General features: G+C 46.4%; 1 protein-coding gene across 1 annotated transcript in view; it reads right to left on the bottom strand.

The window, feature by feature from the left end:
* The window catches only part of pcdh10b (protocadherin 10b), a gene marked incomplete at both ends in the record, with an annotated part of 97289 nt that overhangs the window by 12155 nt on the left and 57658 nt on the right, over positions 1 to 27476 (bottom strand). The window contains 3 exons of the mRNA XM_080746579.1: positions 16513 to 16619; positions 18184 to 18242; positions 20364 to 22920. Of these exons, the coding sequence (XP_080602705.1) occupies positions 16513 to 16619; positions 18184 to 18242; positions 20364 to 22920 (2723 nt within the window). The remainder of the gene's footprint in view (positions 1 to 16512; positions 16620 to 18183; positions 18243 to 20363; positions 22921 to 27476) is intronic.

Below are 27476 nucleotides of genomic sequence, written 5' to 3' on the forward strand. Positions count from 1 at the left end.
CTTTTTTCCTCTCTACACCAAACCTCTTTGCCGAAAATAGCCGATCTAAAAGCTCACAACGCCTCGCAGCGCGAGGCGTTGTGAGCTTGTAGATCTGCTATTTTTGGCTAAAGTTCTCAGAATATGGACGTTAGGGTTCAAGTGGTTGATATAAAAAAGGAAAAAAAAGGTTTTATCACACAAAGATTTGAAGGCTCTGACATCACACTCTGGCTTCACTGTGATGTCACACTAACATAATCCCTTTTATGCCCATATTTGGAGTTCCCTGATGTCATCAATATTAAGCCCATATCTAACAGGACTTCATATAGGGGAATGCCCATATATGGAGGCCACATCGGCCACATACCACACTAACAGAATACATATATGGCCAAGACAGCCCATATCTGTGTGGCTGGTTCTACAGACAGGGATCTCCGTGTATGAGCATAAAAGGGTATGATGTCAGATGTCATAGACATCATAGGACTTTCACATTACGAATAACTGAGTAAGCTTGTTTGGGCTCTCTATATACAGTACATGGATCTCCATATATGGATACCAGGGGTCTCCATATATGGGTAACTGGTCCGATTTACAGTACATCACTGGCCAGATGGCCAAGACATGGCGCTTGTCGCCCTGAGGCGTCTTACTAGTTTATTAGTTAGTAGGATAGGATGTTGTCGCCCACCGCAGTAACTTGCGATCGTATCGTCAGTAGCAGACATATTTTACCGTGTTTGATTGCTAGTTAGCAGCGCTCTTATTCTGCCAGTTTATTCTTTGGTTAGCAAGTAGCAACAGGTTAGCATGACAACACCAACAAGGGTCGCTTAACAACCACGTCATCCGTTTTGCTACTGTCGTGATTGATCAGGGGGTGAACCAATTGCCGAAGAATCCAGACTGAATAATGGAGTGAGACGAAAACGAGACTAAAATGTTTGGGAGGGAGCAGAGATCCAGTAGAACTAAGACGTCATGGTTGCGCGCGGGTGCCACAGACCGAAAATAGCTGATCGCAGCGTGACACGTTGTGAACTTGTGCAGCTGGGTGAAAATCAACCATTTCGATGCCACCAAGGCCTGCCAAGAATGAATGTTAGTCGACTCAATCATCTGTAGATTTAGTCGACTAAAATCTAAGACTAAAACTAGACTAAAAGTAAAAACATTTCAGGTGACTAAAATATGAACTAAACAGAATTCTATTCAAAAGACTGACTAAAACTACATGAAAATTCGCTGTCAAAAAAATCAACACTGGAGTTATGCACCAATCACCGTCCAAAAACAAAATGTTGATGTCCTCGCAAGTATTATTTAGACAAACGCGTGCGTCTGCCCCGCGCGCACGCGCGTTTCTGTGTCGGTCAGCAAACAGAGAATCTGCTTTGTTACAAAAGCGGATTAATTTGGCTCGCCATCTCCAGCAGCTTGGAAAAGTGCCCGGGCTTCTAACTAAACGAGAGTTTTTTTTTTCTCCCCCCCTTATTCTCATGAAATATTAAACCGCCAGTCGCCATAAATACACGCCACCGCGTTACCTATTAATGAGGCTTCATGCGCGGCATAAAAACCCCAGCTCCGCGTGGTTGTATTGTGGCCTCGGGTGAAGCCAAGCGTAGCATAAACAACACAGGCTGCTTCTCCTCCAGGGGGGCCTCGTGGTTAAGTGAACATGAAGCTCAATAAAGCAGAGGTTCTCAAACATTATTATTATTATTATTATTTTTTTGGCTCAGGTCACCCCTGTAAATAAACGTTTTCATCCACGGCACCCCCTAAATGACAGTGTTGCTTTATAGCGGCTTTTTGTCATGTTAATGGTACGTAAACGTGTAAGTCTTTTCCCCAAAGATACAGTACGTCACGAGGAAAGCTGGAGAGAACATTCGTTTCCATTATTTACAGCTTTATCACCAAACACATAACACGGCTAGCTTCGTGGGAGATGGGAGACCTTTGTCAGTCTCACGGGACAGATTCGGTATCGGCTTGATGCCTGCTCAGACGTTGCCATGAGCACATAAGGGAGGCTGCGGTTAGGGGTTAAGTTCCTTGCTCAGGGACAATGTGACACGTAAGAGTAAGACGCCGGGGCCTGGAGGCGAACCGGCGACCTTATGATTAGCAGTACACATGGCCTCTCTGCCCACTCGACTACAGCGGTACAGATCGCTCCATCTGGTCCAGAGGGGGGGAAAAAGAGAACGCACTCCACAAGTCCACAGCCCTGGAAACTGAAACCAAATTCTCTAAACTGTGAGGCGGAATGTGGCATTTAAGACCACACTGAGAGATGCAGAGATGAGACCGGAACCTGAACGCACAAAAGCACCGGGTTGGACTTTGGGGAAACAAAAGGAGCAGGGACATACATCGTCTCTTGTCGGTGTGGAAACCTTCTTTTTCTTTTCAGGATTCCAAAATATATAGAATTACACCCGTGTGAAGTGAGCGGTGCTCATTTCGCACTATATACAGTATACTGATATCCTGTAAAGTCATGTCATATGCAGTTATAACCCCATGGGAAAACCCTTGGAAAACTCCTTGGTGCAAAAAAACTAGAATATGGAGATAAGACGACAGCAAAAATAGACAATTTACGAGCTCAGAACACATTGCAGGCAGCTATGTTCTGTATTTTAGAACAAAAACTAAAAAAATAACCCAACTCTGTATAAATACATCATGCACACGTGCAGGACCGGGGGGCAACTCTCTCTAGCCCAAAAGACAAAGCGGAGACGTCTTCGTATTTCTGGACATTTAGGACGGGCAGACGGAGATTGGATATTCCCTAAGTGCAATGGACAGTCTGAAGAAGAACACGATATATAAAAAAAGAAACAACGAGGCACTAAAAATAAGTCCAATTGACCCACTCCTTGGTCGTGCTCATGGAAGTGTACACGAAGAGGTGCATCGTCCCAAGCCACGTGTATCGTCAAGGACAGCCACCACCCCAGCCACAAAATGCTCACAGTCCGGTTGATTTCGTCCAGGGGCGTCACAAGGGGGGTAAAAGTGGGACTGAGTTACTAGGGCCCAAGGTGGAGGAGGGGCCTTAATTATTTTATACTTTAGGTATTGAAAAATAGCAGATATACAAGCTCACAGCGCGGCAACGAGTGTTTGTTACTTAATCTATTTTCCCTTATAATTGTACTTTTTACTCCACTACAATTATATGGAAAGTTTAGTGACTGGTTACTTTTACAACTTCATACATTAAGCTTTGATCATTCCAAAATAGCTGATCCATAAGCTCACAACACGACACATTACAATGCACGAGTGAGCTTGTAGATGTGCTGTTTTCTAAAGAATTGGGGCCACTTTTGTACATACTGTACATACGTTGAATAACAATCGTGAAATGGGACATTCTGCGTATATTTCTGTCCTTGTAACAGAGTATTTATATTTCTACACTGTAATATTGCTCCTGGTACTTCAAGTACATTCTGGCAGTCCTTAGAACACACTCATGCAACGGGTAATAAAGGTTGGTGTAGAAGATAATTCCCTCTCGGTTCCCTGAGCAAACATCTGTCCTGAATTATGAGGCCTTACATCTGGCCAGCCGTGCAAATATGGAGATCCCACTGAGAAGTGTGTCAACAGAGTCACTGTCCTTGACCAAACACCAACAGAGAGAGAGAGAGAGAGAGAGAGAGAGAGAGAGAGAGAGAGAGAGAGAGAGAGAGAGAGAGAGAGATGAAGAGGGAGAGAGAGGCACATGCACACATAGACATCAAAGGGGGCTTGATCCCCTGCCCTTTTTACTTGTCTGTAAAAAGTGCCCTCTCCAGACCGTGCACTATGGTGAAAGAAATGCCAAGGCAATTTGCCTTGTCTAAACTCTCCTGAATGTGAATGAGAGAGAGAGAGAGAGAGAGAGAGAGAGAGAGAGAGAGAGAGATGAAGAGGGAGAGAGAGGCACATGCACACATAGACATCAAAGGGGGCTTGATCCCCTGCCCTTTTTACTTGTCTGTAAAAAGTGCCCTCTCCAGACCGTGCACTATGGTGAAAGAAATGCCAAGGCAATTTGCCTTGTCTAAACTCTCCTGAATGTGAATGCAGCATCTTATGTTGAAAGGAATCGCCCTCTCGGTGTAGAAATCAATTTTGTACGCCACATCTTCAGTATTGACAACGCGTCGCAGTGCGACGCGTTGTGAGCTTGGATGTTGGCTATTTTCAATATTTTCACCAAAAGGCCTTGAAATTTCAGCCCCTGCCTCTAACAATCTCTGCACGTCCCTGAGAGAGAGAGAGAGAGAGAGAGAGAGAGAGAGAGAGAGAGAGAGAGAGAGAGAGAAGAGAGATAGAGATGTAGAAGAAGAAGAGAGAGACTAACCCTGGCTACACTTAACGTCTCAGGGCTGATCTTAGAATTCCGAACGGTTTCCAGAGCTGGGGGTAAGAGGGGGGGTGGGGGGATATGTGTGTGTAGGGGGGTGCGAGCAGCGCCCATCAGGCCGGGTAATAACCTTCATTTGGTAATTGGTATGCAAGGGTCGGGGGGGAAATGAATTACTGATCAGCGAGCTGTTACCACGGCAATAACGCGAACCGCGGGGCCCACGGAGGTGGGGCCGAAAGGGGGTGGGGGTGGGGGGTGTATGGGGGGAACAGAGAGAAAAAGGCCAATTCTCTGCATGCGCGTGGCCGCAGTCCGAGCAAAGGAGCACAGATCTGCCTAAAGAGGCTTATAGTTCTGAACGGCTGGCTATTGGCATGCATGTTTAATGATAACCACACATACCAGGCATATACGTACGCAACCATAAAGGACTATTGCAATAGGATACGCATGCATGACAGGTTTGCTGCATAACAGTTCCAGGATGGGCTTGTAGATCTGCTCTTTTTCAGTAGCAACACCGGTCCGGCACACAACTAAGTATGTAAAAAAATAACGACAACCCTAACCCTAAACCTAATTTGTGCTCCATACAGACTCCGTGAAATCTCACGCATCCCATTCATTTCCAATGGGGGCATGCGTGACAGTCCATCTAGGACAGGGGTAGGCAACCTTAGGCACGGGTGCCAACATTGGCACGCTGGCATAAGTGGCACAGAGAGGTTTTGAATATCTCAAAAAGTTTAGTCAGTTAAATCAGGTCCACTCACATCTATATACAAATGACATCCTGCAGACCTGCACGTAATTAATTCATTTAAACTGATAACTCTGACTGGGGAGGGAGTCTGGGAGATAGCTGGGTTATCAGTCGTGTACTGCCTATGGACAATCAAAATCAGATGGAAATATTACAATTTCATTTGTCATAATTAAACGTAATGTTGATAAGGCACACTGACTAAAATGAAGTCATGGCACCTGGTGTTCTAAAAGGTTGCTGACCCCTGGTCTGGTACGATAAGGCAAAGTTCTCGCTGATGTGCCATATCTGAGTGACTGACGAGGACAGATCCCGTTTGAATAAAGTTTACTCTCAACCGACTTTATTCAAATGCTATCCGTCCATGAGATCTGTGAAAACCAATGAAAGCAGGCAGCACTGCTGTGCGTATAGGTGTGGCTGTGGGAAATGACAGCAAAGTGATCCAAACAGAGTGACTGACAAACAACAACAACAGCACTGCCCAAGACACACCGACGTGCCGGAGCCATGGTGGACTGGTGGTGGATAGAATTGCGCTCTATACGTCTAGACTCCGTGTCCACTGAGTCGGTCTGAAAGCTGCTTTACACACACACACACACACACACACACACACACACACACACACACACACACACACACACACACACACACACACACACACACACACACACACACACACACACACACACACACACACACACACACACACACACACACACACACACACACGCACGCGCGCACACACTTGTGAGGGCGTCATTCTGCCGAGTCAGAAGCAAAGCGGTCTCAGGCTCGCGGGGCCGAGACGCAAAGCAAAATGAATTACATAAAGCAGCAACGTTTTGGACAAAAGACTTCTGTCCAGGGTGTCGATTAGTACCCTGAAGACGTCCAGGCCATAGATCTCCACCCACAGACACGTCTGAGGACAAAAATAAAAGCCAGGATAAAATCTCACGCCTGAAAGATGTTGTACCAAGTCCCAATGTGTGATTTGTGAAACCGTGTGAAAGCAGTCCCTGCCCACACACTGAAGGGCTGTTTCCTAAACTTTAACACAATGTTGTTCGTCGTTGTGGGGTGGAAACCTTGTATGTCCAAAACTTTCGTTTTTTTATTTTTTATTTGAAAAACGATTTAAAATAGTGAAAATAGACGATCTACAAGCAGATTGTCTATTTTCACTACATTTGTGCGACACTTTTGTATGATGAAGTAGGGCTTTAATTTAAGAAAAAAAAAAACATACAAATTGGAAACTTGGAGATACGAGGTTTCTGCCTGAAAGTGAAAATATGTAAAATGATTGTTTTAGTAATATTTTCCCTGCTGCCTGTTCTGTAAACCAGTGGTGTAAGGTAACTATAGTAGATTTACTTAAGTATTGTAGGCTACTTAAGTACAATTTTGAGGTATTTGTACTTTACCGGAGTATTTCCAATTTCCAATGCTGTTACTAAATAGCCTATCTACAACCTAGCTCACAAATCACTGGTTTGATGCCAGCACTTTTGTACTTCCACTCAAGTACATTATGAATTACAGACTTTTACTTGTAACAGAGCATTTCTATACTGCAGTATTGATTTTTTTTTTAACTAACATTCAGTTCAATCCCTGTGCATCTAAATAGGGGCGGCAGTGGCTCAGGAGCTAGAGCGGCTGCTTGGGAACCAGTTCGATCCTGGGCTCCCCCAGAGTAACTGTTGAAGTGTCCTGACTCCTTGAGCAACCTCTAATTGCTCCCGATGTGCCTTGCATGGTTTCCTCCGCCATCGGGTGTATGAATGTGTGTGTGAATGGGTGAATATAGAACACGATTTCTGTAAAGCGCCTTGGATGAAGGCGCAATATAAATGCACCACATACAATTTAAGGGCTATAGAATATTATTAGGCTATTATTAGTAATGTATCGTAAAAGCACCAATGCAAAGACGTTGGTGCTTTATATTGGCACGTTATCAAGATTGGTAAATACATGTTGCATTTATATACGTATATCGGCTTGTATCCAAAAGCGCTTAATGTGCATTGCGTAAACCCATTCACACACAAGCACACACACGCACACACACACACACACGCACACACCCACAGCGACAGCGGAGCAAAGCCATGCAGGGCCGTGTCCTCGACATGAAACCGTTGGGAGGACCAGCGCTAGGCTGATGTGTGAGGAGGGGAGGCCACTCAGCAGAACGTGACAGGCCTCTCAACCACGCCGGCTCTGGGAGCCCGTTCTGCATGGGAACGGGGCCAACTAGGCTGCAGGGGCCGCGGCGGGCTGGGCACGCAGGACCGGAGCGGAGCGGGCAGGCGGGGCGGGGCACAGGCCCACAACAACACACTGGATTCATTCACTCACTCGCTAACTCACTCACTCCCAGTCATCTACCCATTCACTCTCTGCTTCATTCCTTCACGCTCCCACCGCAGGAATGCAAATCTAAACCCCCTTTTTTATCACCTCCCCCTCCGCCCCCCACCCTTACTCCCACACACTGGGTCGGGACTCGGGACCCATGTTTGGGTCGTGGACACGTTTTTATGGGTCGCAAGTGAAATGTCCCCCATCTCTTTTTTTTCTTACATAAAAAAGAAAAACATTTCAAAAGATTTAAAGACAATAATGATAATCACAACTTTTCATCAGTTGGAAAACAATTCCAACATTTTTCAAAAGTATTTCATGAATAAAACAAAAAGAAAAAAAAAATCTATAAATTATAATAAAAAAATTAAAAATAAACGTTTTAAGGATTAGTTAAAATAGCTGACCTACCGCACAAGCTCCGAGCTTGTAGATCAGCTATTTTCACAAGTTTTGGTCCCGGGCAAACATCTAATTTCTCTTTTGGGTCTCAAGGTAAAACTTTGGGAACTATTTGCACTCAGTTGCACGCCGGTGTTGCATACAGTAAAATAGCAGATCTACAAGCTCTCGTCGTGTCGCCAATTTGACACAAGTGTTGCGTGCTCACTCGCGCTGGTTTCCCACACCGGTGAACATATAGCTGAAAGGACAGCACACATCTAGGATGAGCTGGCTATGGGTCGCACCGTGCACTGTGCACGGTGGTGTGTGACATTCCCACGCCACAAAGTAACAAAACAATTTGTTTTTGTTAGGAGGACCAGGAAAATGGTCTTCACCGCAACACAACGTGTGTTTCTCACATTCTACTCTATTATCTACTTGTTGTGCTGACATTTGGTCGCACGCACGCACGCACGCACGCACGCACGCACGCACGCACGCACGCACGCACGCACGCACGCACGCACGCACGCACGCACGCACGCACGCACGCACGCACGCACGCACGCACGCACGCACACACACACACACACACACACACACACACACACACACACACACACACACACACACACACACACACACACACACACACACACACACACACACACACACACACACACACACAGGTTCTCAGGCCCCCCTCCCCTACATTCCTCCGTGTAGCCCCCCCTCTCCCCCTCCCCCCACATTATTTTAATTCTCCCCCTGCCCTCAGGGGCACATGATGTGAGCTCATACAATAGGGGCCAATCCCTCTGAGTTATGAATGTGTGTGTGTGTGTGTGTGTGTGTGTGTGTGTGTGTGTGTGTGTGTGTGTGTGTGTGTGTGTGTGTGTGTGTGTGTGTGTGTGAGTTTATCTCGCCGTTCAGCCGTGGGGCCGCTTCCGTGCGCAGGCGGGGGCCTGTCATCACGGACACTGCCTGCACCCATGGCTTAATGAGCCACGCATCCACCAGTGGTGGAAGAAGTACTAGGATTTTTTTGTATTATTGTTATTATTTATTTTTTGCAAAAGTATAGGTTGCACTACCACAATGTGCATCAACACAACGTCGGGCAGAACCCTCCTATCTTCATATCGTCACTGTCGGGCAGAAACCTCGTATCTCCACGTTTCAAATGTGTATGTTCTTTAGTGAAGTAAAGCCCTGCTTCATCAGACAAGGCTGTCACACAAACTCATGATCAGAGCTTCCGTTCCCCAGACTAAGTTAAAAAGAAAAGTAGAAGGAGTAGAAGGAAAAAACACCTCTAAATTCATATGTGAAGGATAAACTTAAGTACTTCGTTTTTTTCCCCACCACTACAAGCTCTATGTGCTCTCCTCGGCTCTGATAAGCCCAGAGTACACTTCCAACATTCACAGCATGTGTCTCACTTTTATGACCGGCGGACGTTTTTACTCCAATAGCAGACAGAGAGAGAGAGAGAGAGAGAGAGAGAGAGAGAGAGAGGGGACTGCTTTATGTGGACGGGAGTTGCTCTATTTCCTGCTAGATTATGTGGTACGCTAGTGTTTTATTTGAGCGCTGCCAACGTGGAGTTAATATTTTATGTTATGAATAGTCCCCACCCCCTCGTATTTCCGGGACGGTATTTCTTGCCATAGAGCAGTGGTTCCCAAACTGGGGGTTGCATGGTCCCCAGAATAGTTGTTTTGTTTTGTTTTTTTGGGGGGGAGGGAGATTAGCTTAATGTACAACATTATTTTCTCACTCAACAGTAAACAAGCCAACATACATTATACACAAACATCTGCACGTTTCTAACGTGATGATCTAAGGACCTTTCATGCCCTTTTAAAACCAATAGGCTATAATGTCAAATTGTCAAGCATTATGTAAGCAAGATCAGGGCAAACATAGTGGAAAATAGCCGATCTACAGGCTCACAACGGACCGCAGCGCGAGGCGCTGTGAGCTTGTAGATCTAGGGGGGGGGGGGCAGTTGCTCAGGGGTAGAGTGGCTGGTAGAGCGGCCGGATGGGAACCGTGAGGTTCCCAGTTCGATCCCGGTCTTCGCCAGAGTTGGTGTCGAAGTGTCCTTGACTGCCTTAGGTTTCCTCCGCCATCGGTGTGTGCGTGTGTGTGCGTGCGTGTGTGTGTGTGTGTGAATGGGTGAATGTAATGCACAATCTATGGGAAAGCGCTTTGAATAAAAAGTGCTATAAAAATGCACCATTTACCATTTAGAGCTGCTATTTTCCACAATATTTATCTGTGGAACCGAGTCAAACGCATGTAATGCCTATAAATTCCAAGTGCTTGTCAGGGTGAGGGAGAGGGGGGGGGGAGGGGGGGCAGTTCAAATATGATTATTTTGGGGGGGCGCAGCCTGAAACGTCTGCGGGAACCCTTGCCCTAGAGGCACGAGTTCCCCAGTAGTGTGCTCTTTTTGCCAGGCCCCTAAAGACATTTTCTTTTCCTTTTTTTTAACTGTTGACTTTGTGTACCCTTGTTGTGGCAAAACAGGATACAGTTTGCGTTGTTAGTGCATGGTTAGAATTATCAGCAGGCTTAGCGGCAGGCGGGGTTTTTTAAAGCGATTATTTGCCGTGCATTAAGTCTTTGTTTGATTAGAATAATTGATAGTGTGGCTTATAACGCGGTTGCCTTCCGCTCTCCGGCGCGCGGGAGCTTATTTTCCCCCGGCTGTTGCTAATTGAGTCGGACGGTTTGGCGCGAGGAGGAGGACACACTGTATTAAGCCAGGGGTTCTCAACCTGCGGGTCGGGACCCCTGCTTCTGCGCTAATCAGCATACTCGGCTACAATGGGAAGGGGGTACACGCTGTTTAAAGGAGTAGTTCACCCTCAAAATGACTTTTTTTCTATTGATTACTCACGCCATGGAGACTTGAGTTCAATAATATTATTTTGTATTTGTCGCATTCCTAAGACAAAAACAATTATTCAATTGAACTCAATAAGTCTCCATGGTGTGATTAATCAATAAAAAAAACATTTTGGGGGTGAACTACTCCTTTAAGACCACAACCTTTTCTGCGAATATTCTCAAAGTGGGGTCACAGGTCCTTGAGGATTTACGGATCTTTGACTCTGAAAGTGTAGTGGAAGTGGAACCAAACAGGTCCATTTTGGTCCCACTTGTAAAGTGGGTTCCCAGAGATGGAAAATGGTATCAAATGGGGTTCCGTGTTGCAATGCATATTAAACAGGGGTGGGGGAGGGGGGTCCTTGAAATTAAAGGTTTGAGAACAACTGCATGAATGAATTAAATCTTCTTCTGACCGCGGTGCTTACCGCTAGGAATTATCCTGTGCTTTAAAAAGTCAGTTTCTGGGACAACGATTCCCGGCAATTGGAAATTAGAAAATAAGTACAGATCTTGGATCAGTGGTCAGGGTTTCACATAATCTCCTCAGGTGCCGTTAATTTAAATATTCAAATATGCAAATGCATGCAAATCAGCCCGAGACTCCAAAAGATCTATTAAGTGGAGTGTCCTCCTCTGGCTACATGGTTGTAGCGAGGGTTAACGTGATGCTTGAGCACAGCTCTCTCCCAAATAAATGAACTTTATAGCTTCATTCCCCACGCGCCACACCCGCCCCTAAGCTCATTTGCACGCGTTCATTTTTACATTTTGAAACCTATTTGAAAGTTATGCGTTTGTCACACAAAATGGCCCGGGGAACGTCGACGTGAATGAACCGCAATAGCCACGTGACGTGTGTGTGACACACACACACACACACACACACACACACACACACACACACACACACACACACATGCTCTCCCCCCAGTTCAGAAGGGCGAAATAAACATTACACACGTAGTCTGCATAAATGTCCTAAATATCTTAACCAAGTGACATGTCACGTTCACTGGTTCACCAATTTAACGAAGGCGAAGGCCAGACGGTTTCTGTGGTCGCTTCCAACTGCTCGTTAACAACTCTTCTCTGGCGTGATAAAGTAGGACATAAATGTGGTGTTTAAAAAGATCACCGTTTCCATTTGCCAAAGGCGACTGGCGGGTCGCGAGAAAAAAAAAAGAATGTGCTTCGGCGAAACTACAAGTGGGCGATGGTGAAAAAGTCAAAGCCAGAATGTTTAATATAACTTTTTAACACTCCAACACAAATGCTTTAGATTCCCTTTTTTTCCGGCGGAACGCTCAGATGATCTTGCAAACCTCACAGGCTTGTAAGGTGAAGAAATAAAAAAGAAAAAGAACTGGGCCTGGTCCATTGGGTGAATAAAGCAAAGGTTCACACTAGAGGTGGCAAGGAAGTGACAGGGACTGAGCTATCACACTGGCGGCATGTCAGATCGTTGAATACACCCGAAATGTCCCAGATTTCCCACCTCATAGACGGGGGAAATGACTTGGAAGTCAAAAAGGGGAAGCTTTGAATCCTATCCAGTCCTTAAAGTGTGTGGGCCCCATATGTCCTCCTCGCGACTGCTCAATTTAAGAACCCCATAGCATGCATATCGTCACTGTCGGGCAGAAACCTCGTATCTCCAAGTTTCAAGTTTGTACGTTTTTTCACCAAGTAAAGCCCTGCTTCATCATACAAGGCTGTCGCACAAAAGTAGTGAAAACAGCCGATCTACAAGCACACAACGCCTCGTGGTGCGAGGCGTTGTATGCTTGTAGATCTGCTGTTTTCACTAGTTTAGTTCATTTTTAAAATGATAAATTCAAAACGAACAGTCTTGGACATACAAGGTTTCCACCTGACAACGACGATATTCTGATGGGGGGAGGACAGAATATCTGATCTACAAGCTCACAATGCGATGTTTTGGTGTACAAAGTGGTTAACATTATACTCAACGTCCACAGAGAAAAGATACAGCTGTGTCTAACCTAACAATTTTTAAATTTGGGGGGTGTTTAAGCCACATGGATTAGGGATGTGCACAGCGACTAATTTCACTGACGCTTAAAACACAACAAAAAGACTACAGTACATGACTAGTATAAAATCCAAGAAACACATAGAACGGACAGATTTTAATCTATATAAGGCCAAACCACGATGGACAAAAATATTGCCGCGCTGGGAAATGATTAAGAGTTTATTCACAAAACGTGACCAGACCAGAACGTGGACATATTGCAGTTGCAATGAATCAGAGAACGGTTAATAATACTCTGAATGTCCACTGTTTACTGGCCAAGGCGGCACGGCACGCTGGCTAGTCTATAGAAGCAAAATGTCCTTTAAGAGTTTATTCACAAAACGTGACCCGACCAGAACGTGGGCATATTGCTGTTGCAATGAATCAGAGAACGGTTGATAATACTCTGAATGTCCAAGGCGGCACGGCACGCTGGCTAGTCTATAGAAGCAAAAATGTCCTTTAATCATGGATGTTAATGATTTGTCTTTGTCTCAATTTCACGATTTATCCTCTAAAAATGGAAAACAATGTGTGTACTGGCCATTGACAACAAAGGACCGTAACAATACCCTGTAAACCAGTGGTTCTCAACCTGTGGGTCGGTCCACCCAGGGGGGTCCCCAAATTATTTTGGGGGGTCCCCAGATGATTAACTTAATGTGCAACATTGTTTTCTCACTCAACTGTAAACAAACCGACATGAGGTTTAAGTGTATAGAGGGTATTATTATGCACATTTCTAAAGTGACAGTAGTTCACCCCCAAAATGACTTTTTTTCTATTGATTACTCAGGCCATGGAGAGTAGAGTTCAATAATATTTTTTGGTTTTTGTCACATTACTAAGACAAAATTTTGATTCGAGTAAATTTACCCCCATTGATTCCGGATGGTGACCCGTTTCGAAACGGGTCACCATCCGGAATCAATGGGGGTAAATTTATTGTTATCACATTTTTGTGACAAAAACCAAAAAATATTATTGAACTCTACTCTCCATGGCCTGAGTAATCAATAGAAAAAAAGTCATTTTGGGCTCCTTTAAGGACTTTTTAATACCTCTAAAAGCTTTGAAGTTGCACATGGTAGACGTGACAGCCGTGACACATAACCTAAATATACAAAGAAATTACTAACATATTTGACAACTTTATACTTAAAAAAAGAACATTGATAGTGGAAATAGCCGATCTTGTAGATCGGCTATTTCCACCAAATCTCCTCCCCAAAAAACACAGACGATCGACAAGCGCACAATCAATGAATGATCATGTTCAAGTGTTACCCACTAAGGACCTGTACTGTCTACTCCTGTGTTGGACCTGAGTTGCACTGTACTTGGTGTGCTCGTTTCCCTCTCTACACCGAATCTCTTTGGCCGAAAATAGCCGACCTACAAGCTGGTAGATCAGCTATTGTCGGCGAGGAGAGCTTGCAGATTTGCTCGTAGATCTGCTATGTCTGCCGATTGCCGAATAATAGGGATGCTGGGGTTCAAGCATTAAAGAGCTGTGTTTTGGCAGAGGTCACATTCCAGCAGCTCATTAAAATACTGAATTTGACTTTTCTTTTCTTTTTTCATTTTTTTTTTTCACACCGCCCACTTGTAGTCTCGCCAAAGCACTTTTCCCTCGCGACCCTGTCTCTGTCCTTTTGCCAAATGGAAACGGTGATCTTTTTTAAACACTTCTCCTATCAGTACAAATGGTAATGATGGTGGAGGCACGACACAGGCTGCATAAAAATAGGGGTGTTTTACATGGACAGACTACAAACATGCACACTCCCGCTGCGTATGACGATGCTACATAAAACTTCTAAGCCTTCTAAGTCCGGGACCCCCTGTTGGGGGTGCTCAGAGTTACTACAGGGGGTCCTCCAAATCGTTGTGTAATAGAAACTTATTTTATCTTTTTTACATCAACCACTTAAACCCTAGCGTCCATAATATATTCCGAGAACTTTAGCCAAAAATAGCAGATCTACAAGCTCACAACGCCTCGCAGTGAGCTTGTAGATCGGCTATTTTCAGCAAAGAGGTTTGGCGTAGAGGGGAAAAAGAGCAGACTAAGTACAGAGTGAAAGGTCAAGTTAAGTATTGACGGTTTAAGTGGTTAAATATCTGAAATTGACATGAATCCAAAATATACTGAGGATAGTGCTGTCAAACAATGAAACTATTCTCTGAAAAGGTTGTGGAGGTCCCTGCTTCATCTCTCTCTCAACTAAGGGGTCCTTGGCCTGAAAACGTTCCCCTGTTCTAAACATCATGCATGCATGCACTGTGTATACATACGCCTGCTACATACATGGCACTGATGTCAGGCAGACACCTTGTATCTCCATGTTACAACTATTTCTGTTTGTTTGCAAATCAGCACACTAGTTCCTCATATAAGAGTGTTGCACCAAGCTAGTGAAAATAGCTTATCTAACAGCTCCCAACGCTGATTTTTTTCTGCCAAAAAATAATTGCGAAATGTCTCGAATAATGACCGGCCAACTGCCAGCTTACCAGAGGAAACGTGAAAATACACACAGGCAAAACCTAGAACACCCTAGCTTGCTTTTCTTTGCCTTTTCCTGAAAACCATGCATCTTTTTCTTTTTCTTCACCCACTTCTTTTTACACCTGTGTAAACCCAGTGATGTATGTGACACTTCAAATTTGACACTAAATTCTTCGCTGTTCACACGTGTGCACCGCTTTCATGTGAGTCCATGTGCGCACATGCCACACACACGCACGCACGCACACGCACACACACACACACACACACACACACACAAGACACAGAGGCACGGTGTGTGTGCGCGTATCTTTGTGATTTAGCAGTCTTTTCCTCTTTCTCTTCTCTTTTCACTCTTTTTGCCCTCTCTAATATGAACAATAAGGCCATCACACACACTTAGCACCGCCAATAAGAAACGACACTGACCGTCCCCCTGTATCGCTACATCAGGGCAAAACCCTGAAGTGGAAGAAGGTTAGTTTTAGCAGTGAGCAAGAAATGCAATGATGAAAGTGCGAATTAAAAGCGAAAGTGCAATAGTGCGGTCAACAAAAGTGTCTCTCCCCCAGCTCACCCTATACCTCCATGGACACAACCAGCCTTGAAGGTGATCATGGGAGAACTGTCTTTTGTCACCTCTTGAGGCCACCCACAGAGACACTCCCATGAAACGAGGTGCCAATGTGGTGCCTCCATCAATCACCCTTCAATCAGTGCCCAAATACCATTTAACCCAGTTTGGCTCCTACACTGTGCAGGGACGTGCTGGCCATTGGGAAAAGCGGGACAACTCCCGAACGGCCGGTTCATTCCCGGCCAGATCGTCTGTTTTCACTAGTTTGAAATCATTTTAAAAATGATAAATACAAAACAAAGGGTTTTGGACATACAAAGTTTCCTCGCGACAACGACGAAATATAACTCATGTAATTGGCACACTGGCTTGTCACTTGTCACGATCTGAAATGGCAAATCTTTGAGTAGCAGCAGCGCTATGGAGAGAGATCTCTCTCTATAGTGTGCAATGAGGGCCTCTCCAACTCTTTTTCCCGGGCTGAATCAGGGGCCCATCATGTCCCTGACACTGTGTATTGACCACTTAGCGCAGAACACACACACGATGAGACAGCTGACCGCGATGTGTGGGGGGAACTTACCAGAGGAGTGTCCCCTGTTGGTGGCGTCATGGTCACTGTCACCCTGCTCGCTGTCCCCGTGACCGCTGTCCTTGGAGCTGACCAGGTCCGCCTCCTGGAAGGCCGAGCTGCACCACAACACAAGCAGGGGTGGGAAGATTTACTCAAATGTTTGACTTAAGTTAAGGAATCAATACAGCAATGTAGACACACTGTGAAATACTGTGTAAAAGCCTGTGATTTAGGATTTCCTTGAGTAAAAGTTAAAAAAGTATTGGCATCAAAAAGTAGAAAGTACTCACTACTGACAGAATGTCACTTTTCCAATGTTTAAAATGTATAAAGATCGTTTGAGAATAGCAGATCTACAAGCTCACTGAGCTTGTAGTTACGGCTATTTTCAAACTGACCAAATGATTTGTAATGCATTAAAATCAAAATCTACAAAGCAACTAGTAACTAAAGTTGTCATATAACAGTAGTGGAGTAAAGGTTCAATATTTGCCTCTGAGATGTATCGGAGTAGAAGTAAAAGGATTGGTAAAGTACAAATACCTCAAAATGTTACTGAAGTACAGTACTTAATTAAGTAAATGTACTTTACACCACTGAACACAACACAACACAAACACAAACACAACACAAACACAACGCAGGGTATGATCAATACTGGTCAATAATGATCAGTAGCTCCTTCCTAACAACACAGGCAATAATCAATTACTTTCTAACTGCCCCATAATGGGCCATTATTCCTGGCCTAGACAGTATACCCCCTTCACCTTCACCATCATCATCATCATCACCACCATTAACCCATTTAGGTCTGAACACAAATCTGTGTCACTTTAGATTTGTGACCACTTTAATCATTATATAGATATACAAGCTCTACAAGCCGCGCTGCGAGCTTGTAGAGCTACAAGCTCTCAGCACAGCACTCGTGCCACGCAAAATGTTCATTGTACACTAGGCTCACTTTGTAATACCTCTAAAATTACAGATTAAACATCAACCAAATATAGAGGCAGAAATTGTGAAAATAATTTTGTGAAAATAATATTTTCACAACTGTGTTATACACAATGAAATGCCTCAACGCTTAGTGCTCATTAGGGTGTGTGTGTGTGTGGGGGGGGGGGGGGGGGGGGGGTCGCCAGTTAAAATATGATTATTTGGGGGGTCGGGGCCTGAAAAGGTTGAGAGCCAGTGTCTTAGAACAGTGGTCCTAAACTTTTCAGGCCGCGACCCCCAAAATAATCATATTTTCTGGGGACCCCCCAACCTGACGAGCACTATAAGAGTTGAGGCATTACATTTTGTATAACATAGTTCTATTGAGAAAATAGCAGATCTACATGCTCACAGCGCCTCTCGTTGCGAGGCATTGTGAGCATATAGATAGTCTATTTTCACAATTTCTGCCTCTAATATTTGACAATTTGGCCAATGTTTCATTTGTCATTTCAGAGGTATTAAAAAGTCCTTAAATTGTCACTTTAGAAACGTGAGGATACTCTCTATACACTTAAACTTTATGGTGGTCTGTTTACTGTTGAGCGAGAAAACAACGTTGCACATTAAGTTAATCATCTGGGGAGTGGGGACCCCCCCCAAAAAATAATTTGGGGACCCCCTGAACCAGTGCTTTAGAAAACGAAGGTTATCCCAGAAACAGGTGAACATATTTACCTGTTGACGCGGCGCGGCCTCTCCACCAGGTAGCTGAGCTCAGCTCGTTGCTGTTTGCTCTGCAAGACAAGAAGGAGAAGCGTTATTTCCTCGGCTTACGCTCCGCTCGGCAGCCTTTTACATAACATGATTAGCATAATCGTCCCTCTCTGTGTGGATGCCCCCCCCCCTCCCTCCCTGTAACCCTGTATTCCAATGGATGTAGTGTTATTTAGCCCACAAGCTCCTGTTAATACCGTTTTATTGGTTCGGTGTGTTTGTGGATTTCAAGGACAATCTTTTCAGGGCAATTTTCACGTACAATAATAAGGACACCAGCCGATCTGCGTGCTCACAACGAGACGCCGTGCGTAACGCGTTGTGACTTTGCAGGTTGGCTATTTTCTGTGTACTTGTTTTTTTTCTTTTACAGAAAAGAAGAAAGAAATATATATATTTATTTATATCGTGGGTGTTTTCTGATTCAGATTCCTTTATTTGCCATTGTGTAATACACATAGGAATTTGCTGTGGCACAACACATGTGTGCATTCAGTTTCACATATAACAGGGGGTCCGGGACGAGTTACTACAGGGGGTCTTCCAAATCTTTGTGTGATAGAAACTTATTTTCTCTTTTTTATATCAACCACTTGAACCCTAGCGTCCATAATATATTCAGAGAACTTTAGCCAAAAATAGCAAATCTACAAGCTCACTGTAGATCGGCTATTTTCAGCAAAGAGGTTTGGTGTAGAGGGGAAAAAGAGCAGACTAAGTACAGAGTGACAGGTCAAGTTAATTAAGTACTGACGGACGGTTTAAGTGGTTAAATATCTGAAATCGACATGAATCCAAAATATACTGAGGATAGTGCTGTCAAAAAATGAGACTATACAGAATCTCTGAAAAGGTTGTGGGGGTCCCTGCTTCATCTCTCTCTCAACTAAAGGGTCCTTGACCTGAAAACGTGGAAGACCCCTTGGTTTATATGAAACCTGAGATACAAGGCTTCTGCCCGACAGTGACAACAGTGAACAGAAAAGGATTCACTACCAGTGATAACACAGCCCACACAAAGCGCCATGTTGATGTGAGGTATATGGGAAGAGGATGAATCGTGTTCGGTAATCAAAGGTATACGGGGGGAGGGGGTTTTGGTGAGGGGTGTGTGTTTTGACGGGGGAGGATGGGGGTTAGGATAAGGTATACCTCTCCCCCCCCCCTCCCCTACAGATATGTTGCCAAGACTGGAGATGAAGTGCTGCACCTATTGGTGCTGGCAGCGCTACACACGCATCTTTGTTCCAGTGCCAGTCAGCAACAGCGTGACCGGGATGCTTAATGTCTGGCTCTCTCTCTCTCTCTCTCTCTCTCTCTCTCTCTCTCTCTCTCTCCCTCTCTCTCTCACAGGGGACCGGCCTTTACAGCGCATGCCACATGCACGCTCTCATTCTCACATGCACACACACACAGACACACGCACACAACCATCAGCCTCCAAGGCACATTATGTTATGCTTATTAATGCTTATTATCTGCGTCTTAATCCATTTTGTTATTTAGAGGCCGGGCACTAAAACGCTTTGGTACAGCGGCATATAAACATGCAATCATGGCTGTTGCAGCCAGGGGGCCCCGGGCCCCCCATGGGGGCCACCAAAGGCAGCATGTCAGCGACCGGTAGCCTAATCATCATCATGTTTGCTTTAGTGGCGCTCTGGAGGAGAGGATGTTGCAGGCTTATGCGTTATGCAAAACAACAAGGCCATTTGTTATGACACTGAAGCCTGGCATGCCACTAGACTGAGGGATATTACATGGGACGTGGAAATGGCTCGTGTATCAACGATGGATCTATCATGTGCCTTTAGCTCTCATTTATTTTCCTGCAGCTATATCATCATGTTAGGGACGTTTTAAATGCGATCGTCCCCCACAGAGCTGTGTGTCAAGCACAGGCTTCCATTGTTCAGCCATGTAGTAACACAATCCAGGCATAACGGCTGTGATTTATGGATTATTAAGCTATCACAAATGCTGGGGGTTGGGGGGTTGGGAATGGGAAATGTGGGATAGATTTATACACACTAACTAAGGCCCTCGATGTTCTTTTAATCTGATAGTGTGAACATTTGTACACTCGGGCTCGAGCTACAGTGGGGATTTTGTTGCGTAGTGTGGATGAGAGCGACTCTTACCTCGTTTGATAAAATGCTGCCGTTTGATATGATGTCTGGCTGCTGATCTGTGTACCCTGTCACTAAGGCCCCGCACGGGTTGTGGTCGGTGTCCGTGCTCCTGGAAGGACTCCGCGGCTTCAGGAACATGAGGTCGGTCTTGGCCGACTCCGGCGTCAGACACACCTGGTAGCAGTAGTTCTGGTTCTGGTGGTGGGAGCCGAAGGTGCCGGACTCCTCGACGGGGACCTGGGCCGTGCCGACCGGCCCGCTCACATTGACGGCGCTCTGCACCAGCATGATGTCCGACTTGCTGAGCTTCTTCTTGCGGGCCGCCGCGCGGCCCTGCCGCGAGCAGCACGAGCTGCAGCCCAGGCAGCACTCGCTGGTCAGGCACGTGTAGAAGTTGAGCTTCTTGTCCTTCTGGCAGCGCACGGCCAGCACGATCATGGCCAGCAGGAAGACGAAGGACACGGAGCCCAGCGCGATGATGAGGATGAGCGTGAGGTCCAGGGCCCCGTCCTTGGCCTTGGCCGAGCTGCCACCCCGTTCTCCCGGGCCGCGGCCCTCCATGACCACGCTGTCCACCAGCACCACCAGCACGCTGGCGCTGGAGGAGAGCGGCGGCTGCCCGTGGTCCCGCACCTCGATCAGCAGCTCGTAGAGCTGCCGCGGGTCCCGCTTGGCGGACACCCGGCGCGCCGTGCGCAGCTCGCCCGTGCGCCAGTCCATGCGGAACATGCCGTTGTCGTTGCCCCGCTGGATGCTGTAGGAGAGCCGCGCGTTCTCGCCGTCGTCGGCGTCCATGGCCACCACGCGGGTCACCAGGTAGCCCGGCTCGGCCGTGCGGGGCAGCGGCTCCCGGGCCGTGCCGTTCTTGCCCAGCGGGGCGAGTACCGAGGGGGGGTTGTCGTTCTGGTCCACCACGATGACTTTGACCGTGGCGTTGGACCAGAGCTCGGGCCCGCCGGCGTCCCGGGCCTGCACCGTGAAGGTGAAGTCCTTCAGCTGCTCGTAGTCGAAGGAGCGCAGGGCGTAAAGGTAGCCCGTCTCCTCGTTGATGGACACGTAGGTCTTCACTGACATGCCCTGGATGTCACACTCCAGTATGGAGTAGCTTATGAGAGCGTTCTGGCCGATGTCCGGGTCCAGAGCCGTCACGGCGTGGATGTACGCCCCCGGCACGTTGTTCTCGGTCACATACACATCATAGATGGACTGCGTGAACGTCGGCGCGTTGTCGTTCTCGTCCGACACGTGCACCTTAATTGACTTGCTGGTGGCGAGGGAGGGCGCGCCTTTATCCCGAGCGACCACGGTCACGGAGTACGAGTCCGCCTGCTCTCGGTCGAGCGGCCCGTCCGTCAGGATGGTGAAATAATTCTGAAAGGAGGACTTCAACTTGAACGGCACGTCGCCCAGGATCTCGACGTGCACCTGTCCGTTGTCCTCGCCGTCGCGGTCCATCACACTCAGCAGCGCTATGACGGTGCCGGGCGCCGCCTTCTCGCTCACCGACTCGGTCACGGTGCTGAAGGTGATCTCCGGAGCGTTGTCGTTCAGGTCTGTCACTTTCACCAGCACCTTGCAGTGCGCGGGCACGGCGTTCGGCCCCAGGTCCTTGGCCTGGACGAAAATCTGATACAAGCCGCTCTCCTCGAAGTCCACCTCGCCACGCACCTCGATGCGCCCGGTGCGCGCGTCGATGCTAAACAGATCCTTCACGCGGCCGGAGATGTGGTTGCTGAAGGAGTAGACGATCTCGCCGTTCTGGCCCTCGTCCAGGTCGGTGGCGTTCAGCTGGATCACCAGCGTCCCGACCGGCGCGTTCTCCGCGAGGCTGACCGTGTACACGGGCTGGTCGAACACGGGCACGTTGTCGTTGGAGTCCAGCACCTTGACCACCAGCAGCGCGGTGCCCGTCCGCGGCGGCTGGCCGCCGTCCACGGCCGTCAGCACGTAGCGGTGCGCCGCCTGCTGCTCGCGGTCCAGCGGCTTCTCCAGCACCAGCTCCGCGAACTTGTTGCCGTCCGTCTGCGTCTGCACGTCCAGGTAGAAGTAGTTGTTGGTGGTGATGTCGTAGGTGCGCAGCGCGTTGGAGCCCACGTCCGGGTCGAAGGCGCTCTCCAGCGGGAAGCGGGTGCCCGGCACGGCGCTCTCCGAGATCTCCACCGTGATGTCGGTCTCGGGGAAGGCGGGCGGGTTGTCGTTGATGTCCGCCACCTCGATCTCCACGCGGAACAGCTCCAGCGGGCTCTCCAGGAACACCTCCATGTTGAGCTGGCAGCTGGCGCTCTGCTTGCAGATCAGCTCGCGGTCGATCTTCTCGTTGACGAACAGCACGCCGTTCTCCAGGTTCACCTCCAGGTAAGGGGTGCGCGACCCGGGCACCACCTGGAAGCGCCGCTCGGCCAGCTTGGTGAGGTCCAGCCCCAGGTCCTCGGCGATGTTCCCCACCAGCGTGCCGTGCGGAGCCTCCTCCGGCACCGAGTAGCGGATCTGCGAGAGCGCGCCGTCCGTGACGCACAGGACCGTCAGCATCAGCAGCACGAACATCACATCAGCCGAATAAAAACACCTTCCCCACGCAAAGTGCACTTGTGAAAGAGAAAGAAAGGAATAGCCCTAAAATTGAAGAAATAAAATGTAATCTCTCTCTTGCTGTTATCCTCTTTGATTCGATGAAGCGTCCACTATTCCCATCACCGCATTTATAGTCCCGAGGAAAAAAAAGAAAGTCCCGCACAGAAACGCGTAAAAGTCCAGCCCAGAAATAATGTGGAAGCTCCGAGGGAAGGAAAACAAATGGCTTGTCCTTATTCACTTATCATCATCATCATATAGTCCCGTCAAAAACAAGAGGCATTTTGATCTGCCTGTGCTGTGCCTGTGCGGCTTTGATTACCGCACCAACAACCAAAAAAGGCGACCTTTTTTCCCCTTCTCCCCAGCAAAGCAGCAGCAGCAGCAGCAGCAGCAGCAAACTGCTCTCTCTCTCCCTCTCTCACTCACGCACTCTCACACACACTGCAAGTCTATTCAGCGCAACATTCCAGAGAGGCGCAGTATCAGCCTATAACACTGCTGCTGGTCTGGAGTGATGTGGATAAAAGTCAAATAAAACAAGAAGATATCTCAGTTTCAGGGGAAAAGGCATGAAAAAAAAAGTATAATCCACTCAATACGCACGAGATGTATTCCGTTCCTTTCTGGTTAGTCCTTAAATAGCTTCAAATAAGGTGTTTTCTCGGACTTATCCCTTTATCTTTCCCCTCTGTCTCTCTGTGTGTCTCTCTGTGTCTCTGTCTCCTCTGTGGTACCCTGGTCCTCCTCCTCATCCACACAGACACTGAACGCTGTTCACTCGACTGTTGGCTTTTTCCGCAGCGCGCCTCCCCTCGGCCGTCCGTCAAGCCCGCAGCCCCCTCCCGATTGGACCGCGGCGACGCCCGTCAACGCGGCGGGCCCGCCCCCAACGACCCCCCCCCCCCTCCCATCTGACTCTCTGTCAGACTCTCTCTCTCTCTCTCTCTCTCTCTCTCTCTCTCTCTCTCTCTCTCTCTCTCTCTCTCTCTCTCTCTCTCTCTCTCTCTCTCTCTCAGTGTGCGAAGTGAAGATTAGACTATACACAGAGACAAAAGACTCGGGGGGCTGCTTTTTTTTTTGTGAGAGCTAGAGAAAACCCCCCCCAAAACCCAACAGACATGGATGGAACTGAAAAGGCATTCAGTTCAATGATTATAATATTATAGCCTAGGCAGCAAAATGTATTAATACCACACACACTGTGACAGTGACACACACACACACACGCACACACACACACACACACACGCACGCACGCACGCACGCACACACACACACACACACACACACACACACACACACACACACACACACATAATAATGCTGTTTCCATGCACGTCATGTTGGATACAGGGGGAAAAAGTCCTCGTTTTTTGTCTTTACACTAGTTGGAGGAAACAAGTCATGCCATGAATAGGTATGTAACTTGTTGACTTGTTGGTGAGGTGGTCTTGGTGCCTTTAATGCATGCAAATGCTGTGATATGTATGCGGTGAATCATTTCACCATTCATGCGCTATACTCTCTCAAGGCTGTGCGTTGTGCTATAATTACACCCAGTGGTAGTGTGTGGCGTTATTATCTCTGCTGCTCCTAGCCACGCGCACGCAACACACTCACGCGCGCACACACAGACACACACAATACCACTACTATATGAGAGAGAGAGAGAGAGAGAGAGAGAGAGAGAGAGAGAGAGAGAGATGGGGGAGACGTTGCGAGAGAGAGAGAGAGAGAGAGAGAGAGAGAGAGAGAGAGAGAGAGAGAGAGAGAGAGAGATGGGGGAGACGTTGCTTTTCAGTGTACATCTGTGCAAGCCACAGTCCACACGCGACCCCTACTGGCGGAAAAGTAGAAGTCAGCCAAGATTAAAATCTCCAAGGGGTAGGTGGGGGGGAAAAAAAAGAAGTTTGAAGTTAATCGTTTTATTTGTCATGTTCAACAATACGACAGCCAGTAGGCAGTGAAAATAGTATGCTCCAATCTCCTCAACAGTGTGGTAAAACACTTGTGTAGTGTGCTATATAAAATAAGATAGCTTGTGATTACACAAGGACAAAATGGTATATAGGCTACTCACATTTTTTTACTTAAAGTAAAAGTATCAATACCACAATCTAGAAATGCTCGATACAAGTAAAAGTCCTGTATTCAAAATGTACTTGAATAAAAGTACAAAAGTATTGGCATCAAAATATACTTGAGAGCTGCCATTTTCAAATATCCAAATACTGTACAATGTACATTTGGGGTTGAAGTAATACCTGTTTTGCAATAATATAATGGGTTGCATTCTTATGGTGCTTTTCTAAGCAAGTTGCAAACTCAAAGTGCTTTACAAATGGTCCATTCATTCATACATACATTGGGAACCAGTAGCCTACTGTAGTAACTGTACACTTTACACCGCTGGGTATATACTGTACATAACCAGCATGATAACATCAGTACTTGCGAGGTTGTCATATAAATACAAGGTCACACAAGGTTGTTGATATTTTCATCATATTTGAAATATAGAGCTCAAGTGGTTAATTCATAAGGCTAGTTTTCTCTTCTTTTCTTTTTCATTCCTAGAAATGTAGTGGAGTCAAAAGCCCAATATTTGTCTTTGAAATGTATAGTGAAAGTCATAAGTATCCAAAACACGCATGCACGCACGCAGGCACGCACGCACGCACGCACGCACGCACACACACACACACACACACACACACACACACACACACACACACACACACACACACACACACACACACACACACACACACACACAAAAAGCAAAAGTAGGGCTACAGCTAAATGTACTTTGTTGCTGTCCAGTCCACCACTACATCTACTCCAACATAATATAAGCTTAATAATATACATCCATTTTCCTCTGCAATACACAATATGAGAATCAGCTACTATTATGCGTTCCCATTTTAACAGCTTCATTAATGTTTAACACACGCACACGACAGTTGCCATTGTAATATCGTCATAAATGTTTGTGATTGAAGTAAAAAAATTATAATAACATGATCCTATAATCTGAATCATTCATGACACTTTTACAACCTTGAGTTGACAAATGAAAAGGTAAAAGGTTAGGTAGGTAGGTAGGTAGGTAGGTAGGTAGGAAGGTAGGTAGGTAGGTAGGTAGGTAGGTAGGTAGGTAGGTAGGTAGGTAGGTAGGTAGGTAGGTAGGAAGGTAGGTAGGTAGGTAGGTAGGTAGGTAGGAAGGTAGGTAGGAAGGTAGGTAGGAAGGTAGGTAGGTAGGTAGGTAGGTAGGTAGGAAGGTAGGTAGGTAGGTAGGTAGGTAGGTAGGTAGGTAGGTAGGTAGGTAGGTACCGGTAGTGTTTAACCCTCTAGAGCCCACTGTTGTAATATTACAACGTTTGTATTTTATCCAAAAAAAGGTTTAAATCATTTTATTTTAGCTCCCCCTACCGCCTAAACATCACCATTGGATTCTATTGTTTAGTATTACAATGCCATTGGCCACAATATTTGCATATAAATACCCCCCACAGGGGCTGACATTCACACCCGCCACACCCGCTGACATTCCAGAGTTTTGACGAACAACATCTCACTTTTTCATGGAAGCTATTCCTCACAAAAAAGTAAAATGCCTGTACTATTTTTTTTGGTGATCATTAGAATGTCTAGAACATGTACATATGTTATTATTGTGAAAAATATCCCCCATATGTAAATTAGAGCATGATTTATGATTTATGATTTATGGCTATAAAACCTTACAAAAACATTTTTTTGAAAAAAACATTACATTTTCCTCTTATTAGGACTCCTACAACACCATCTGATTTTTTTCATTTTTTTATTTCAAGTATTTCTATATTTGGGCCTTGGAGGGTTAAGACCGTAGCCCAATCAGGGACCAGCATTTCTGGCAACGTCATCATTAACAGCCAATGAGGGACCAGCATTCCTGGTGAGGCCAGTGGTGATGTCACTGGCACTGCCAGTGGTGATGCCAGTGGTGAGCGCACCTCATGGCGCTCTGTAGGCGCACAAGTAGTGAAGTAGACCATGTATGGCCTACTTGTGCACAAGTCGCAAGTTGGCACCTCAACAAAGTGCAGTTCTAGTTGTCATTGTTATGACCTTGTCTTTTAAAGATTTTTTTTGGGGCTTTTATGCCTTTATAGGATAGGACAGTAGACTGACAGGAAAGGGGGGGAGAGATGAGGAGTTACAGGCGGCAAAGGTCGTCCAGATCGGGAATCGGATCTATTTCAGGGCTACAGTACTATATACTCACAGTATACTATATACTCAATTTAACATTGCTTAGGAGCCACAGAGCAAAATACAGCAGAAACCCTTAACCAGAGTGACTTGCAATAAGCAAGGTAAACAGTAAACATATACAGTACAACAAATGCAGAGAAAGAGTGGCAGTGCCACAGTAAACCAGAATCACAGGAAAAACAAGCATCAGTCTAACTCTAAACAATATAACAAATGATCATCTGTACATTGAAACTATATACCCCCCAAAATGATCATATTTGGGAACTCCGACAAGCACTTGGA

This window comes from Nannobrachium achirus (assembly GCF_963921795.1).
Source record: "Nannobrachium achirus genome assembly, chromosome: 17".
NCBI classification, from domain to species: Eukaryota; Metazoa; Chordata; class Actinopteri; order Myctophiformes; family Myctophidae; genus Nannobrachium; species Nannobrachium achirus.